Source organism: Oncorhynchus kisutch, linkage group LG2 (assembly GCF_002021735.2).
Source record: "Oncorhynchus kisutch isolate 150728-3 linkage group LG2, Okis_V2, whole genome shotgun sequence".
NCBI lineage: Eukaryota > Metazoa > Chordata > Actinopteri > Salmoniformes > Salmonidae > Oncorhynchus > Oncorhynchus kisutch.
The window spans coordinates 47,834,407-47,853,363 of record NC_034175.2 but is presented as its reverse complement, the minus strand read 5'-3'; the positions used below and the strand labels follow the sequence as shown (position 1 = coordinate 47,853,363).

Genomic DNA, 18,957 nt, shown 5'->3' with positions numbered 1-18,957 from the left:
TAAAGGCAGTTGAGATAAGGGGGGGATATACCTGTAAGGGAATGGAAAGGCCAGGATCCATGCAGTCAGTCTGCTGAGGAGATCCATGCAAGAGCGGAAAAGCAGATAATCTCGATCTCAAATCCCAGTTTATCCACAAACTTCTCCTGTATCACCCCTAGGGGGATGAGGAGGCGGAACAAATGCCTTTACTGCCATCTGTCTCCTCCACTTTGCAGATCGAGGCGCCTCACTGCACACAAGGTGCTGTTTTAGATGTGTGTGCAGGAGAGAACAGTTATTTTACAATTCCCCTCGGCCGTTCTTCCAAGTCTAGAATTCAGAGTAGCATGGAGGGCAAGGAACACTTTCTTTCCAAATCCTCTACTACAGTGACTTATTTATTAGACTTGGATATAATTTAGCCTGATGCATTAGGGTAAACAAATTAAAATGTTATTGTGCATCAACCATTAATAAATAAGGGTTAGAATCTGTTGGATATTTACGCAAAAGAAAAGGTTGCATCTTAATATTTTTTCATTACGAAAACATTTAATGGATCTGTTTTTGTAGAGATGGACTAAATGGTTTCAAGAGCAGATTCCCATCTTTACAATGTAATTGTCCTCAGTCATTTTGTTATTAAGGGGACTCATCCCAGGGCTTACAGACAATGAGACCCTTGTCTCATGTGATCCATTTTGTCTCATTGCCTACCGTACAGCGGCAAACACCGGGACAGATGGGAAAAAGGCCCAAGGTACAGTGGCAAGAGGCATGTCTGTAACAGTGTTTGCTTGATGAACCCTACCATCTAATAGCTGACAATGAGTTGTTTTTCCCTTTTAATTTACACTGCCTGCACCCCCCCCATTTTGTGTAGTATATATTTTTTACCCTTTTTTTTAAGCTTGTGATTTTCAGTTATTCAAGTGTAAAATCTAATGCATCAGAATCATGACGAGTGATCTAACCAGTGACCAGTTAATGGTCAATCTAACCTAGGTGACCGTGTGCATGGTGTTGTCTTGAGCTTGGGTTGCCATGCCAGTGTGTGCCGTGCTTGCATGGGAATTCTGGATTCTTTTTAAGATTTTCCTTCTGATACCCCTCCCTCCATGCGCTTGGTTTATGGTGTGTTTTCAAACTCTGCCTGCACCGTATTTGTCCCATCCTGACTCTCTTCTTAACCCTCACCAATCTCCAATCCCCAGTCTAACTCAAAGTTAAAGTTAGTTCGGAGCCTGGCTGTTTGCGAAGAGTCCTCTCCTCCTCCCCCTATTACCACTGATCTGCCTCGAGAACACAAGGTAAACTGCAAATCCCCCACGCCCCTCCTATGACAATTCACTGCCCCTCCCCAAACCATCAGCTGGTGTCAAACCATCATTTCATTACATATTTATACCTCACAAGTGCATCTCTTTTAATAGTGAAACGTCAAGAAAGAGGTTCACAAGAAATTCCTGTAGTTTCCACACCTCACCAACTGTTCCCCACTTTGGTTATCTTCAGCTTCCAGAACAACAATTTCCCAGCAACAAAAGCTTCAGAAAGGAATTTGTTTGGATAACACAACGTTTCCAGTTGCTTGAAATGATTTGTGACTATTGAAGCACCTACCTTGTTTCAGGTCACTCACCACATGATTCATATTTAGCTTTACATGCTGACCAGACCGGACACGTCGCGTGTGCAAGCATCGCAAAATAAATGTAGAAATCAATGTTATTCAATTATTGCACCCATACTCCTCGCGCGCGCCAATGAGCGTCTGCGTTGCCAAGGGCTAAAATAGAACTCCTTTCTATTTCTGACGCAGATCGTGCTGCAAGTCCTGCCTCTCCCATTTCCTCATTGGTTTATAGAAGCAGGTACCCACATGCCATCTCCTCATTGGGGCGGCAGGGTAGCCTAGTGGTTAGAGCGTTGGACTAGTAACCGAAAGGTTGCAAGTTCGAATCCCCGAGCTGACAAGGTACAAATGTGTCGTTCTGCCCCTGAACAGGCAGTTAACCCACTGTTCCTAGGCCGTCATTGAAAATAAGAATTTGTTCTTAACTGACTTGCCTAGTAAAATAAAGGTACAATTTAAATAAATGTAAAAAATTAATTTGGTTATACCCACGTGGGTGATTGAAAGACTAAATGTTTTGCCGGTTGTTGTGGTAATACTATGAAGGTGTAGATGCCAATCACCATTTAAGTTCAAAGATGTGTGAAAAAGCCTGGAAGGGGGAGAGATGACTAGAAACGATTCGGTTGGCCGTTTTATGTGTGGATTAATTGTCGGAGTAGAGGACCTTGTGCATTTCAGGTAAAATAACAACTCAATGTTTATATCCCAGGACAAATTAGCTAGCAACAGCAAGCTAGCTAAATAGGACAAATTAGCTAGCAAGTGCAAGCTAACTAGCTAAATTGCCATACATGTTTAATGCTTTTTGACCTGTCCCCAAATTAATGTCATTGGTTCAGAGTTTGTTTTGATATTTTAACCTGCGTGTCATGATCGCGTTTGGTGTAGGGGGACAATTTATGCACGATAGCGCACAATTTTTTTTGTTAAAAAAAAAAAAGACCCAAAAGGTCAAACTAGAATTAGCCTATTAAAATAATTAGTTTTAATCTGACAGCAGGGGTTCAAATCTGTTGAATTATTTGAATGCAAGCTTCTGTAGAACACGTTTGTTTTATTAGGTGTTAGGCCAACTTTCTTTCATTCCACCCATTCCATAGTAGAAATAGTGTCTCGTTTAACTGGTTTACTGTATAAAAACCCTACATCAGGAGCAGTATGGAAACTCCCTGACTGTGTGAGTGAATTAAACAAATGCTTGTCAAATTATCTCCCACCTCATGAAAGAATACGCTTGGCAGGGTGTCACGAAGACTCATTCAGTCAGATTTATGCCCTTGAACTGGTGTGTGATTGAGATTTCCTTTCCCAGAAGTTTTTCCCCCCACTCTATTCACTATCCTTCGCTCTCTCGCTTTCACTCAGTCTGTGCAGAATCAAAGTGTTGTTAGCAAACTGTAACTCCCCTAGGCTAGTACTTTTTACAGAGGTGGTGCATTTTATTTTTTCTTCCAATGTAAACATAGCAGATTTCCCCATTTAAAAAAATAAATATATATATATATCATTTGCTGTCCCTCGGCCTCATTGTGTGCATGTTTTACTTTTACTTTACCAAAAGATTAAATGAAAGCCTTTCTGGGTGCTTCAGATTCTTAATCAGAGAAAGAGTAGGCTGGGCTACTCTGTAGGGTGTGAATGCTCAAGATCATAGCATTAAACTGAAAACCCTTAGTACACATGGGCTTTCCTACCATGCCACCCCACTAGCTACATAATCTGTACATTTGGAAAGTTGGTGGGGTCATTATCATTATCCTGATGGATAGCTCCTTAAGAGAGAGAAATCACCTTATCCCATTTGTTTCATTATAAAAGGTGACTCCAACAGTCTTTTATTTTGCAGGATGAAGTTGAGATCCAGGTCTCCCAGTCATTTGACAAAGAGGAGGTGCCACCCATCAAGGATGAGGAGGACAAAGGTGTGGAGAAGCTGCTAGAGAAGACTGAGAGGATGCCCAGGAAGATGCTGTCCAGAGGTAGGCATTGTCTGTGTCCCCTATGGGCCCTGGTCCAAAGAAATGCACTAAATACAAAATATGTTTCCATTTGGGACACAGCCATCCTGTGTGGGTAAGCACCGGCTATTGTCTGGAATCAGAGGTTTCTCAGAGGTTGTAAAGTTGATTTAAAATAAACCACAATAACAGCTTTCTCAGTCAGCACTCAATGAACCTTCAACATTTCTGTAAAATTAAGTGAAAAAGCAATGGATGGTCTTATGTCCTACAAGTTTAGCTTACTTTAAAAATATATATATCTTTCTTGCTCATTAATGCTCTACCTTTGCGAAGTTTCTGCGAAATGAGGAGACACAATAGAAAAGTTTTTCTTTAATGCCTATTTTTCCCCTCCAGATTCCAGTCAGGAGTACACAGATTCTACCGGGATCGATATCCATGAATTCTTAGTAAACACATTGAAAAACAACCCCAGGTGTGTACCCATGCCAGTCATTTGAAAATATTTTGTCTGTTCCCACAAGCCCAGCTGTTGTTCTCTTTCACTGGTGAATAAGCAAAGACTCATTCTCTAAAAGGTTTGAACACTTGGCATCTTCATCAGTTATCAGTTGCAGTTTTTTTCATACCCTGAGGTAATGAGATGGATGCTCAAATGACTAAACAGACTCCAAACTAATTCTCTCCATGTTCAATCCATTATATTCACAGGGACAGAATGATGCTGCTGAAGTTGGAACAGGACATTCTCGACTTTATCAGTAATAACGAGTGAGTAGCTCAGCTGAGTCAAGTTTTTTTCTGGGTGCATTTCAACTGAATTTACGAGTCTCTTGTGTCTCGATTTGTTGAGGATTTTTTTTTTTTGGGGGGGTTCATTTAAACAGAATAAGCTGTTTCTGTTCATTTATTAAGCCTCATGCATAATTTTGTGTGATGTCTCTCTCTGCCTGGGGAGAACTAATGAGATTTCACTCCAGGCTATGTTGGACCGTTTTGCACAGAACGACTGTTCCTAATTGTCCTGTAGTCCCTCTTTGAATTATTGATTTGGTCCCCTGTACTCGCCCCCCACCCTCTTCTCTCTGTCCTCTCCTCCATGCTCCTCTCTCCCTGTCCTCTCCTCCATGCTCCTCTCTCCCTGTCCTCTCCTCCATCCTCCTCTCCCTGTCCTCTCCTACTCTTTTCCCATCCTCTCCCACCTCCTGTCCTCTCCCCCTGTCCTCTATCCTCTCTCCTCCTCCCCTCCCTGTCCTGTCCTCTCCTCATCCGCCTCCTCAGAAGCCAGAAGAGAAAGTTCCCTCCAATGACCTCCTACCACAGAATGCTGCTGCACCGCGTCGCCGCCTACTTCGGCCTAGACCACAACGTTGACCAAACCGGGAAATCTGTAATCATCAACAAAACTAGCAATACAAGAATGTGAGTAATCTCTCTCGTCCCTCTCTGCCACAACCAATAATTTAAATGTTCATCCCTACTCTTAATTCAAATGTCTAAGCCTGCAGAAATGTTCTGCCAAGGCAAAAGAGATTTTCCTTTGCAGCCCTCGAAATGAGTTTTTGGGGAAACGTAATTATCTGCGTTTTCAATATTGGGTGATGAAAGTTAGGAGGAGAGCAACAGCGTTTGAGGCGGAAGGGAGATGGTGTAAACATCTCAGGTTTCTTGGAACGAATTAGTACTACAACTCAAGTTTCCTAATTTGTTTTCTCTTCCCCCCCCCCATATCTCTCTCTCTGTAGCCCTGATCAAAAGTTTTCAGAACACATCAAAGACGACAAAACTGACGACTTCCAAAAGCGCTACATTCTCAAAAGGGACAACTCCGGCTCAGACAAAGATGACAACATGGTAAGATAGTCATTTGATGTGAGGCTCCCCAATACTAGAACTCATTATGATCAATTAACTTCCAAGAAAGAAAGTTAAAAATTAAATAAAATGATTCGCTTTTCTCCATGAAAGCCAGTAAAGTTTTAAAAAGACAAAACCCCATTTTGAAAAGTGTATTTCCTTGATGCGCCAAGCGTAGTCAATGGCCAAATGGTATTAATTGTCTTCACTACTAGCACAGCTCAGAATGTTTTTCCTCCATGCGCAAAGTAAAAGCAGTAGTCAATGGACAAATGGTATTAACAGTGATTTGTTCAGTGTTTCCTAGAGTATATTCCCTTAGCCCTTTGTTACTGTTAACTAACAAACCATTGCTAAAGGAGACAGTGGATGTATGTGTCAGATGTTAGTGCTAAAGCATTGTGTTGACGTGTCTAGATGCGAATGCGGTTGAAGGACGACCGGAGGAGTAAGTCTATAGAGGAACGAGAGGAGGAGTACCAGAGGGCCAGAGACAGGATATTTGCTCAAGATGTAAGAACCATCCCATAGAATTCCCTTAATATATAGTTTGAGTCAGTAAATACAAGTAGCGAACAGAGCTTATTTTATTCCAGGGTCCAGATGGCTTGGCTCTTGAAAAAAGGAAACAGGAGGATGATGCTTGTAACAATACACAGCAAAGGCGGCAAATGTTTAGGTAATTATCTCTCACCGTAACATAGCCATGACAAATTCACCAATCTCTTACTCTCTGCTTAGGAAATGGTTATGCGATTAATTAGTTTATATCTCTTAAAATAGCTAATAAATGTATAATCCCATAATGGTTTAAAATGGCTCCTTCCTCAGGTTAAAAGATGGCCGCCCGGCCAACAGTCGCCAGAGCAGCTCTGAGAATGAACCCAAGTACTCTGACCCTCGGCCGTGGAGCAGCACAGACTCTGACAGCTCCAACCGTAACCTGAGGCCAGCCATGACCAAGGCCAGCAGCTTCAGCGGCATCTCTGTCCTCATCAGGGGAGACAGCTCGGGCAGCAGCAAGAGCATGGGTCGCCTCTCTAAGACTGGTAAATAAATAACCACTACTTCCACTATCAACTAGCCTGGTTAAACTAGACTGAATGCCACCCTCCATGGTGAGTGCAGTGTTCAGTCTGGTTTAACCAAACTAAACACCAACCACAGTTCACTTCACTTTAAATCTCCACCTTTATATTGGCCAATCAGCAGTGCAGCACCTGTCAAAACGGCCTGTCCATTAGAGGAGCGTCCAATCAGAGAAGCCATGTGACATGACAAAGGCAGATTCTAGAATAATGCCCATCATTCTATCAAAGGGTTTGAATGCTTTTAGTCTTTAAAGAGACAAATTCCCTATGATGACTCCTGCTAGGTGAAATGGGTGCTTCACTGTGTGGTCTTGTGCTGTAGGTGTATTCTCAAACAGATGTCGGCAGATGAGGAAAACCAAACCATGCACATTTCATCTCCTGTCTCCTTGCGTTGATATAGGATGCTTTTTGTGTGCCCCCCCCCCATTTGATTTGATCAAGATATTGACGGAGCACTTTTCTATTTGGGAACATTGATGCAGGTCTTAGTGCATTGTCACACCTTGCTGGCACTTAATATACCACTCACATATTGACAGTGTGTACATTTTTGACAGTGTGCTTTCTAATGCGTGCCTTTCCAGCATACTTTCTCCTCTTATTACATTTGCCGCTCCTCTTTCATTTATTACAACCATTTGGTATCTGGAGTGTGAATTCATTGGTTATTACGTTCACAAAAAGAAGAGCCCCATCTCAAACATACAATGGTCAGTTTAATAGGGGAAGTAGCTAGCCAATTCAACAAAGCATTATTTTAGCATTTATGCATTTTCTCTTCCTTTCTTTGAACCATAGTCCTACAAATGTTATGGTAATATGCTATCAGTGGTTTGCCATTCTTTTAGAATTCTAGTAGAATGTCTTAGTCAATCATGTTTTATTTTGTTTACCTGACAGTGATTAGATTCCAGTCTTAATGATCTAATTATGTACAGTTCAAGAATCTATTAGTTTCATTAAGTGTTGTGTTCTGTTCTGCCCACCATGGACTTGGTGGTGGTGCTTGGACACACAAAGTGAATAGCTAAATGAAGACGTTAATCAAGAAATTAATTAAATTGTCATTTAGAGCTGCTGACGATATCATCATCCTCTTTCTATTTTATGACCGCAGCAGTCCCACAGGTAATTAGAATAGATCATTGGTTGTGTAGGTTTGGAATTTCAAAATTGACCTTTCAAAGTAGTGCATTTCTTAATGAAAAACATTAGATTTCTACTTGGGTCAACTAAAGGTTTTTATGGCAATGGCCTCAACCATTGGTGCATTATACAGTTAAAGGTGATTGTCTAAGCCAGACTAATATAAATATAATATAAATGAATTCAAGCAGCTTCTCCAGTAGATACCATCAGTATCTCCTTTGACCCTTGGCATGCATCTTACGACTCCCTTTCCATCCCCATATAACAACTCTAAGCATGGTGTGTTAACTCTGCTGTGTCTGTAGGTTAAGGCTTTCCTTCTCCATCCTTCCTTCCTTCCTTCCTTCCTTCCTTCCTTCCTTCCTTCCTTCCTTCCTTCCTTCCTTCCTTCCTTCCTTCCTTCCTTCCTTCCTTCCTTCCTTCCTTCCTTCCTTCCTTCCTTCCTTCCTTCCTTCCTTCCTTCCTTCCTTCCTTCCTTCCTTCCTTCCTTCCTTCCTTCCTTCCTTCCTTCCTTAGGTTCACTAGAGTCTTCTAGTAGTGTAGGGTCCTCCACGGGTTCGCTCTCTCGCTCCCAGCTGCCCCTCACCGTCCCAGCTCTAACCCAGGCTGGCCACCCTCACAACCACGCCGTGCCCCCCTGCCCAGTGGCTTACCCAGCCACCTGCACTAGTAGTACTGTGACTTATGATGCGGGAGGCAGGAGCGGCCCGGTGCCGCCGCCACCACCAGCAAATACAGCTAACACTAGCTACTATTTGCTTCCCCTGGAAGCCACAGGGATACCGCCAGGGAGTATCCTGGTCAACCCACACACAGGTTGGTACCCTCTAACCCTACCATCGGACCAGGTTGGTTAGGAATAAGTTAGTTGTACAGTACGGGGGCTTGCGTGGGGGATGTAAAATGTGTCTTGTGTCCTGCCATTGGGTTTCTTTCACAAACCGATATCTTCTCCTTCAAACTAACACGACTCACAAACTCTCACAACTTGCTGCTTATACCTTGACTGCTTTCTTCTTCTTGTGGTGCATAGAGAGACAGACAGCGTACTGTAGTTTGTAACATTGGAACCAGCTGGGGAGGGTGATGTATCTCGGGTGGGGGGGGTGTATCTGGAAGAAAAGTGGTGGAACGCCACAGCAGAACACAAGGCATTTCTTCATGCATTATTTATGATGTATTTGAGTTCTGAGTATTTTGGGGGAGGTGAAAATTAGAACTTGCTTTGATTGTCCTTTTAAATAGTAAACCCAACCGACAGAATGTGTATCACTTTCCTCAAATTATTTAGATTTGACACGGGAGTTGCTGTCTGAGGCGGCTTGCATTCAAATGAAGATCCGTCTCTCTGCTGCCCGCAGATGAGGTCAGAACAGAAGCACTTTGAAAAACGATAGCGCGCTCGCAAGATCAATATTTCCCGACGTTGGTCAAAACAAATTCCCTAAAGTGTTGCTGAGACAAGGGATAATGGAGCCATACTGTACGGTGTTGAATATAGAAAAACTAGAGAGTAAGTCGGCGCTCTGATGTATAATGCATTCTTCTTCAGTCTGCTCGTTCAGCGGCCGACATAGAGAAGGTTAGTTCTTAAATATGCATGGGTCTGGCTGATAAGCCCGGATATATGGAGCTGGCACTAATATGTTTTTCAAGAGCCAGTCAGGGGTGTGTAATTGCTTATTGACCTTTCTTAAGGACTTGGAAATGTCTTGTGTAGCACCCAGGAATTAATTTAGCCACCTGATAGTTCAAAACTCAAGAGGAGTTATTTTCAGGTCCATGTGTGCGTCACACGTGCAAAAAGTTGAGGAAAACCCATCCTCTCACCACTGGCAAATGAGCCCAGAGTGCAAATGTATAGCCTATATATTTTCTTCTCAATAATTTATTATGACTCCAAATGTGTAGGAAAAATGCTAACTATAGTAGATACTCACCCATATTAGATTTGGTAAAATAAGAGCATGGCCAAACCCTCTCTAATCCTCGTAGTATATGAGTAACTGTAGAGCTCACAAAGCAAACATGTCTGTGGAGTGTGAAACCTTGTCCTTATGACAATGTATATTACCAACAGGCACTTCATTAGACGTGTGTAGAATACAAATGTAAGGAAAAAACACCCAAGATTTGACCAGGTAATGTGATATATAAGCCATACACTGGAGCGGAGTGTCTCTGCACTGCTCCGTGGCAATAACCTCCTTTCTGCATTAAAAAAATCCTTCACAAAAGGATATTTGGCATTCGGAGCCAGCCTATTTCACAGTGAACCCTCAGAACCATCAATGCATTTTTCACCTGCGATTCAGAGGAGAAATGAGCCCTAGGAAAGAATGAGGGCAGAAATCTATCCTAGATGTTTCTTTCATATTCTCTCTACACAAGGTGCCTCCGCACACAATATTCTTCATCTTTTTCCTGCTCATGCAAAGGTACACATTTATTATAAATATTTACTCACTTCACTGTGTGAATTCAAAAATAGGCTATGTAAATGAAGCCCTTTGGACACTATACTGTCTACAACTGCTGTAAGGATAATGCTAGCCAAATTACATTTCTGGATACCTAACAATTTGGCAAATTCGTCTCAAAGCGTTGAATAATATGTTTAATGTTGATAATGGGGCCAATATCATTAGGGATGAAAAGAATGTTGACAATAATGGTTGATGTCATTTACAAAGATGGTTCTTGTTGATTATAATGCTGAAAATTATGATAATTAATGTGTTAATAGAGATACCAGTGCTGGTGGTTTTCCAGTGCGTTTCAGCCCTTCCTCTCTACCTACAGGCCAGCCCTTTGTGAACCCGGATGGCAGTGCTGTGGTATACAACCCCAACCACAGCATGGCTCCTCAGCATCAACATCATCAGCATCATAATCAGCAGGGCAGGACCCAGCAGCCCATGCTCCCTCCTCCACACCCTCCTGGCCGCCACCAACACCAGCCCACCAATCACAACCACGTACTCTCACAGGTCCGCTAACACCCTTTAGCAGGGCACTGAATTTAATTTGAGATTTAATTCAATTCAATTGAAGCATAGGAGAAAATGTAGATGTCACCGGCTTATTCATATCTACACATTACACATTACAAACCATAACGTGCTTGTTTAATCCCTAGCAGGGCAAGGGAAAGTAGGAAAACAACTGATGTACATGTTCAATTCTTACTCAGTCATCCTAAAACACCCCGGTGATTGACATGGCCCCTATTTCAAGACATTACCATGCCGGTGCTTGACATTGGTACGGTGTAATTCATTGAGGAAATTTTGCAACCTGCCGTTCTCCTTAGTCGCCACCCCTGTCAGAGTAAATGAATTGAGTTCAGAGTGTCGGCTAAACACTGTGACCCTGGTGCAGCACACAGCCCAAACGGTAATCATTAGAATTTATACAGGCCCTCGGTGGTAGGAATAGCAATCTTTAATAGCAAGATCCCCATCAACACAACCTGTCATGGAGAGGTCCTTTAAAAAATAAACTGGAGCCAGAGGGGTTGAGCTTCATTAGTGAAAATACCAGGGCAGGAAAATGAGTTGACCTCTGATAGTGTGGGTGCACAACCCAGGGGTCGGACAAGGATGCCTTTCCAATGACGTGAAGCAGCAATGTCCCTTTCTAATAAAGACATCATTATAGACACAGGGGATGAGGCTGATGAGGGGTTTGCAAATTGGAGGATATTTATTTTGAACTAAGAGCTGTCCCATGGTGTTCATATTTATGTCTTGTAATTGATTTCCACCAGTCAACCTTGGTAGAAGATAGAGGATATTCATATCCATGGTCATCTATTGACTGAGCTCTTTGTCTTAATTAACTTCATTACTGTTTAGTTGTATTTCCCCAGGAGCTAGCACTAAACTAATATCCTTTTCCCCTACTGTAATTATTTTGTTTATGAGATGGCAATGCTTTCTCCTCTTGCAGTGTTTGCATCTTCTGCCTAATGTCTTTGACTAAACCCATTGCCCTCTACTGCTTCTCCTCCTCTTCTCCTCTCCTGTACTTCTCTCCTCCTACCTCTCCTCTTCACCTTCTACGCCTACTTCTCTCCTTTAATCTTCCTCTTGTCTTTTCTGCCTCTTCTCTACCTCTTCTTCTCTCCTCCTCTACCTCTTCTTCTCCTCTACCTATTTTCCTCTCCTCCTCTACCTCTTCTTCTCCTCTACCTCTTTTCCTCTCCTCCTCTTCTCAGTCTGTTCTATCCCTTTCTCAGCCGGTCCGGCCCCTCCAGCCTTCTGCTCAGCCTGTCCAGTACTCATCTGTCTCTTACCCACCTCAGCTGCTCTCCGTCTCCCCTAACCAACAATACACTGTGGTACTTGACTTTCATCTCTTTACTCTTCCTTCATTCAACTCCTCCTTCAACCTCAATATTTGGGTTCTATCCCATCTTCCCTCTTATGGCTTGTTTAAAAAAATCTGTAAATGTGTAGTGTAGCCAAAGAATCTGTTGATACTTTTTGTAAATACATAGTGAACTTATAGTACAGAGCCAAACTGGTGTTTGCTACTGTAGGTGCCTGAGACTGGGAATAAATGGGAATATTATAGGGTCATTTTCCAGCTATATGATAGATGACTGTGATTAATAAAATATAGAAATTCTCTACAGCAAAATGAATGGAGCTAATGTTCTGTTCTTGCTATATGCCCACATTAAGATCTGAATGTAAAATGTAGGCTAATATTCATGAAATAATACACACAAGGACAGAATTTCAAACAAGACTTGCAAAAGTTCCTTAATGAACTTATATTCACTAGTGTCAGGCATTGCTTAGCGTTACTTCTCGAGGCTAATCGAATGCAGTTAGTCAATGGTTAGTGTTTTTCCCCCTTAGTAAGACTTAATATGCCAATTAATGCTAAATGGAATCAGTTTTATTTTCATGTGTTGTGTATTTCTACCCCACTCCATCCATTGATGCAAATCATGTGTTCCGTTAACCTCTTTCCTGACCTCCCTCTACCAATAAACATCCCTTAATAACTAATTACATTTTTACATTTGTGGAAGGCTGCTTTGAATAATTAATTTCACAGCAGATGATGGAATTTGATGTTCTATGAATAGCAATGCTGAAAGTCCCTAACCACCCGCCACCCTGTAAAGTAAACCAAACCACACTTAAACAGGTCAGGAGGAATTCAGTTTTAGGGCCTTCAGATTTTTTATTTGCATGGGTGGCTGTATCCAGCAGTAGTCGTTCGTTAGTACTAGCCTATAGTTTTCTATAGAAGTCTTTGGGTTTCAGAAAATCGTTATATAAAAGTACGATGTATTATTAATTATATACAATGTTCTGTTGTAGTTCAAGTAGAGCCATTACTGAACTCCCATTATATTAATAAATATATAAAAGACATGTAATAATGTAATGTATCAATTTAACACGTTTCTGTGTGCTCCCACAGCAAAACAACCTGGGAGCCCAGTTCAGCCACATGAGCTTGGCCCGGCAGGTCTCTGGAGAGGGCCCAGGTCGGGACACCCACATTGCCATGTACCCCTCCTCCGTCGTGCTCCAGACCCCCCCTCAGCAGCAGGGCTACATGGTGGCCCCTCCAGTCCAGCCCGTCCCGGCACCCCAGGCCTACAACAACCCCGCCCCTCCACCTGTCAACCAGCCGGTCATGCAGCAACAGGGCTACATGCAGCAGCAGGTAGTTTCTGTACATCCGAGCCTAAACTGGTTTACTCCTCTTAGTCTTTACACTATTCTGTTACATTAGTACTAATATACTTTTGTTCCATCTAACTGACTATCTTAATCAATGCCTGGCCAGTATCTTTGTTCCCTCAAATACATGATTGTAATGTTCCTTCAATGCTATCTGAGAGAGACATGTACAATACATTTGTTCATAAATACTTTCTTTCTCTACTTAAAATAGCATTTAAATGGCACTTGGTAACTATATACCACACAACAGCAGAGGTACTGTACTGTATGTTCAGAGACCTCAGAGAGATGGATAGCTGTGTTGGTATTAATGGTATGCCATTTTAGACTGCTCTATCTCTGCCTACAGATGCCAGCATGTTACTGTGCGCCAGGCCAGTATCCCGTGTCCAACCAGCAGTACAGGCCTGTGGGCACAGTGCAGTTCAGCGCCCCACAGAGTCAGCCAATGCCCCCGCCCACACAACAGACAGGTAGGTATCTAGCACAGGCTGAACCAGTAACTCAACCATCCATCTCAGCTGCCAAGTTCTTCTATTAAAAACAGGTGTTACTTTCAGGTGTGTTATTTCTCTGGTGTAATATATGTAATACCATCACTGGAGTGGTTTGCATTTTACCCCCCCTACATGGGGGGTAAAATACCCCATACCACACCTCCTTGTGTGTTTATTTTAATACAGTTAATATCAAGCTGCGGGGAGATGGCTGTTACCGCTCCTCCCTCCCTTTTCACATTTCTTTTCTATTACACTCAGCACTTTCTTCTCTCCGGTTATCTGCTTTTATGGCGGGTACACAATAGGCTAATTTAAGTAAACTGCAGAGGGGAAATTAGACAGTGCCCCTGGGGCAGAGCGAAAAGCTACTGTGTTGGAATGCTTTTCTCTGCAGTTTTGGCCATTGTTTTGCCTTACCCTTTTACCCCATAATAACAATTCCCAATCAAATACACTATTAGCATTGTTTCCCTCCCCCTCTGTGTATCGCTGAGGCATTATTCACTGGCCTGTCTAGAGAAACAGATGCTCCGCTGCACCACTGAAATCCAGAAGCCAATCTGATCTCTGAAAGGAAATGGGGAATTTTGTTTTAATTACCTGCCAGCCTTTGTACATGCATCTGTCATGCAGGTTGGCAGTGGAGAAAAGGATGGGGATTTCAAATGGGAAAATGATTAAATGATGGTGAATTCCAGCAGGGAAATGTCAGAACGTTTATATGCCTGTGGGTCCAAAGTCAGGTGTTTAGATGGGTTTCCTACCTGGATATCAGCCCTTCAGACTGGGTTAGAACCGAAAGGCCTGTCCTGGATACTGGTGGATCTAGACCCTCCATGGGTGGAACCAGGTATTGGCCCTCCATGGTAAAACCAGAGGCTCAGGATACGGGGCCGGGGCACTGTCTGAGAGGCCTATGATTCTCACAGTGAACCGGTCTCTTTTCCAGCCCCTCACTCTCACCTCTTCAGACAGAACTGTTCGCCAACCACATCCTACCGCTAGTAGTGCTGAGCGATCAGTGCTTTTTGAGGTCGGCTTCAGTTTACAGAATTTTTGTAGACATTTTTAATGAAAGGCAGCAGAAGCACACTGCATTATGCTGTAACACAGAATAAAATAATTAATAAAAGTCCCATGATGGTAGTGACTACCAATTACTGCTTATCACTTATTACTTTAATTTAATTTAATATTTTAGTTGTGTATATTACATTTGTTTTATTTGATTACTTTATTTAATTCCTAGTCATCTCATCTCTAGTGTGGCTGTCTATGCTGTCTGACAAATCTCAATTTTATTTGTTCATCAAAGTAAATAAGGCATACTTTTGACTGCTGAATACCAACTATTAATCAGTTAGATCATGTATTTTCAGGTAGAGATACAGTGCCTCGCAAAGCAACTGCTCTTTATCCCTCTCCATCATGCGTTGTCTCTGGACAAGTAGGCGTGCAATGGATTATGGTCATTGTAGTTAATTGCTATGTTTTCTGCGCTAAACCAGTGTTTCTCAACCCTGGTCCTCAAGCACACCTGATTCAACTTGTCAACTAATCACCAGGCTCCCGAGTGGCACAATATGGTCTAAGGCACTGCATCTCAGTGCTAGATGCGTCACTACAGACCTTGGTTCGATTCCAAGCTGTATCGTAACCGCCCGTGATTGGGAGTCCCATAGGGCGGTGCACAATTGGCCCAGTGTCATCCGGGTTAGGGTTTGGCCGGGGTAGGCCGTCATTGTAAATAAGAATTTGTTCTTACCTGACTTGCCTAGTTAAATAAAATAAAAAGTAAGGCCCTTAATGAGTTGAATGAGGTGTGTCTGTCAAGGGTTACAACGAAAATGTGTACTGTTGGGGGTACTCGAGGACCAGGATTGGGAAACACTGCGCTAAACTATAGAATATTGGCCTGTTGAAAACTATAACTCCCTACTACATCACACAGTTCAGGGTTGATCTGATTTGTATTTAGAGAATCTGCAGTGATATCATTTGCATTGAGCTCGCAAAAAAAAACCTGAATGAAATGGAATCCAAATAATTGAACCAATGTTGGACAATATAAAAAAACAGAAATGTTGTTTAATCGCTCGGCACGAACGATTACGCAATAAATCAAACTGCTGTAAAACTCGCACGTTAAAGCCCTCCTGTCTTCTGGACATTCTTGATTATTGACTATCAAATCAGAAGGCCTTCTGACTTGACTGAGACTTTAAATGCATCTCGCCGTGAATATTTGTGAAGACTCAGTGTATGAGTTTTTATCCTCAATGTTCCTGCATTAAAAGTGCCCTCATTTTGGTTTTGACTTCTACATCAGGCTTCGACTTTTTTGTGTGCTCCACTTCTATAATTATTTTATAATAAAATCAGATTTTGTTAACATATATTATACTGCTCATTATTAGCTGATTCTGTTAACTATAAAAGGCTTGTGCAAGAGTCTCAACCTCAATTATGAAGACAAAGTATTATATTCATAATTGTACAATTGTTGTAATCATAAAATATCAGCAGAATTCTTAATGTCAGCTGAAACTGGACATTGTCTGTGAACATGTACTATACTTCTCCACATGTGGTCAAATAAAGCTGAAGGAAAATATTTTTTGGGTGAAAAGAGGGAGGAAGAAAAATGTGGTAGATCTCAGTTGAAGGACACCAGTACCGTCTGAAAACTCCTTTCCCCAGGCGTCTGAGAAAGCCTAGTCCTTTCCCTTATTCTTGTAAGCAAAGATTAAGCTTTTGAACTTGAGAAAGGCAGCGGAAGCCTCAGTTTATCTGCTGTAACAAGGAGAGGGGTGGGGTGCCCGTTTCATCTTATCTGCTATAGCCGCCTGACATTCAGTACCTTTTTAACCAGGCAGGCAAAACTGTCTGCAAGCAGCAAGCGATTCAAACCTTTTGAGTCCCTATGTCCAGGTTCAGAGTCTGGGTGGTACCATAGTGCAACGCGTCTCCTTTCTCCTCACCTTCCTCTGCTCATTCAGCCGAAGCAGAGAGTGTTTAATATTATATTCGCTTCATGCTCAGTTTGTAAGTGGAGGCGAGAGAATGGCACTAAAAATAGCGACCAGCCTCTCTCGTCGCTTGCCTCTCCTTCATTCCCCGCCGGGGGCCATCCATTCCTTTTGTCCCACTTCTCTTCTCATCTGGACCAAATTGATTGCTGTCGCTCTGGCCAAAAGCCAGGATAAATTGAAAATTGCCCAGCCCCCCACCTCACTCCCTTCCTCCTTTTTACCTCGTGCAGTTTTCTCCCCTCCATCCCCCCATACCTCTCCTCAGGGCGCCTGCTTTGGAGGGTTTTTCAATGGCGTTCTCAGAGCTTTACACGCACTCTGGTAACCTTGACACTGATGTATTTTACCCAGTGCAAAAAAAGAGGATCATTTCTCTAACATACTCTATGAAAAGTTTTTTTTCTCTCTCTTCTCGTCTCCCATAATCTTACCAGCGGAGGATAAATCCTATTGAAATGACTTTGGCTCTTAAAGGTTGTTTATTCACCGAGCCATTTTAATGTTGACTTCATTGAATCATTGATCACTTTTCAAAAAAATAAGCACACAGCCTGTCCTGTGCCAAGGAACTTTGCATTTCATTTCGATGCAAGTCTGCTGAAATCTAAGATCCTCAAGTCATTTTTGTCCACTTTTTGATTGTATCAACTTCAACTTGCTCTCTTTATTTCTCCAGGTTACCAAACTGTGATGCCAAATCAGCCACAGAGCTATCAGAGTATGATTGGAGTGCCACAGAGTCAGAACACTGTCAGTGGCCTGCATAGCAATATGGGAAATCAGATGCAAGGCATGATGGTCCAGTATCCCTCCATGCCATCTTATCAGGTGGGTACTTGGCATTTCACCAACACTAAGTCAGTGTAAGTCTATAATGTCAAAACACAATTGTCAATGATGAACATTATTAAGACGTTAAAAAAAGTATATTTATTTAAACCTTTATTTAGCCAAGATCTTGGTTGTTAAGAACCATTCTCTTTTACAATAAAGATCTTGTATATTTTTTTGGCATCCCATGTTGACCATGTGTAATTTGGGTCTGTCTTGGCAGGTATCCATGCAGCCCCAAGGCTCACAGGGTGTGCCACAGCAGACATATCAGCAGCCTATCATCATCCCCAACCACAACCAGTCCAACCAGGGGCCCATGCCTGGTTCTGGTGTCCAGGTCTACTACAGTGTTATCACACCCAATCAACAGAACACCATGAGGTTGGACATCATCACCACACTGTTTTAACATGGAAATACCTATACCCATTATTACGCTTATTGTAGACCCATTACATTGTTGAATAGCGGTTCTAAATGTATTCCCAGTTTAACAAAACACCATGTAGTAGGAAATCACAATGTTTTAATGTGAACATACTCTGATTATAGACGAATTACAATATTACAGACCGTTAATATATTCCTTATTTTACAGTGAGACGTTTTTAGTTTTAACCGATAACTAGCCCGTCTCTGTGATGCTTCACACTGGGCTATGCATGGCAAAGAACGGGGTCACTTTCCTCTTCCCTCCCCCTCATGGGGCCTCTTCTTTAGTAGGCCATGTTCAAGATGATTTATAAGGCCAGATATCTACTGAGTCTTAATATAACATTGCTGGTCCCATGTGGTGAGCTGCTCTCTCTACACCATCCTTCATGCCAGCCCTCTGGTCCGCTGTGCAGACGCACACTATTCCTCAGGGTCCCGAGCGGAGCGAAGAGCCGACTGTCTCCAGCAGCAGCTGCCTGCCTCTGTGCTTTGGGCTGACGCATCACCCTGCCTCCTGCCTGCCTTCGCTTTGCTTTTATCCTTATTAAATCACAACTGAAATGAGCGAAAGAAGAGCCTGGAAAGCAGAAAACCCAAAGTTGCACACTGCAACCGCAATTTGGTTATGGAGACACAGTAAAAAATGATGATTGCCCTTGATTTGTTTTGATTTGGTAGAAAATGAGGTCCGTAGCGATTCCCAGCCTTTACTCGTTTCCGATTGAGGATATTAGTGGTAGTTCTAATGCCCCTGTGTACAGTG

General features: G+C 42.4%; 1 protein-coding gene across 1 annotated transcript in view; it reads left to right on the top strand.

The window, feature by feature from the left end:
- LOC109867481 (R3H domain-containing protein 1-like) overlaps positions 1–18,957 on the top strand; it is a 34,899-nt gene that overhangs the window by 8,473 nt on the left and 7,469 nt on the right. Inside the window, 17 exon segments of the mRNA XM_031796202.1 lie at positions 707–742; positions 1,197–1,292; positions 3,468–3,600; positions 3,979–4,057; positions 4,294–4,353; positions 4,864–5,004; positions 5,328–5,436; positions 5,857–5,952; positions 6,036–6,118; positions 6,271–6,488; positions 8,199–8,498; positions 10,485–10,672; positions 11,902–12,024; positions 13,125–13,373; positions 13,743–13,866; positions 17,602–17,753; positions 17,980–18,140. Coding sequence (XP_031652062.1) covers positions 707–742; positions 1,197–1,292; positions 3,468–3,600; positions 3,979–4,057; positions 4,294–4,353; positions 4,864–5,004; positions 5,328–5,436; positions 5,857–5,952; positions 6,036–6,118; positions 6,271–6,488; positions 8,199–8,498; positions 10,485–10,672; positions 11,902–12,024; positions 13,125–13,373; positions 13,743–13,866; positions 17,602–17,753; positions 17,980–18,140 — 2,348 coding nt within the window.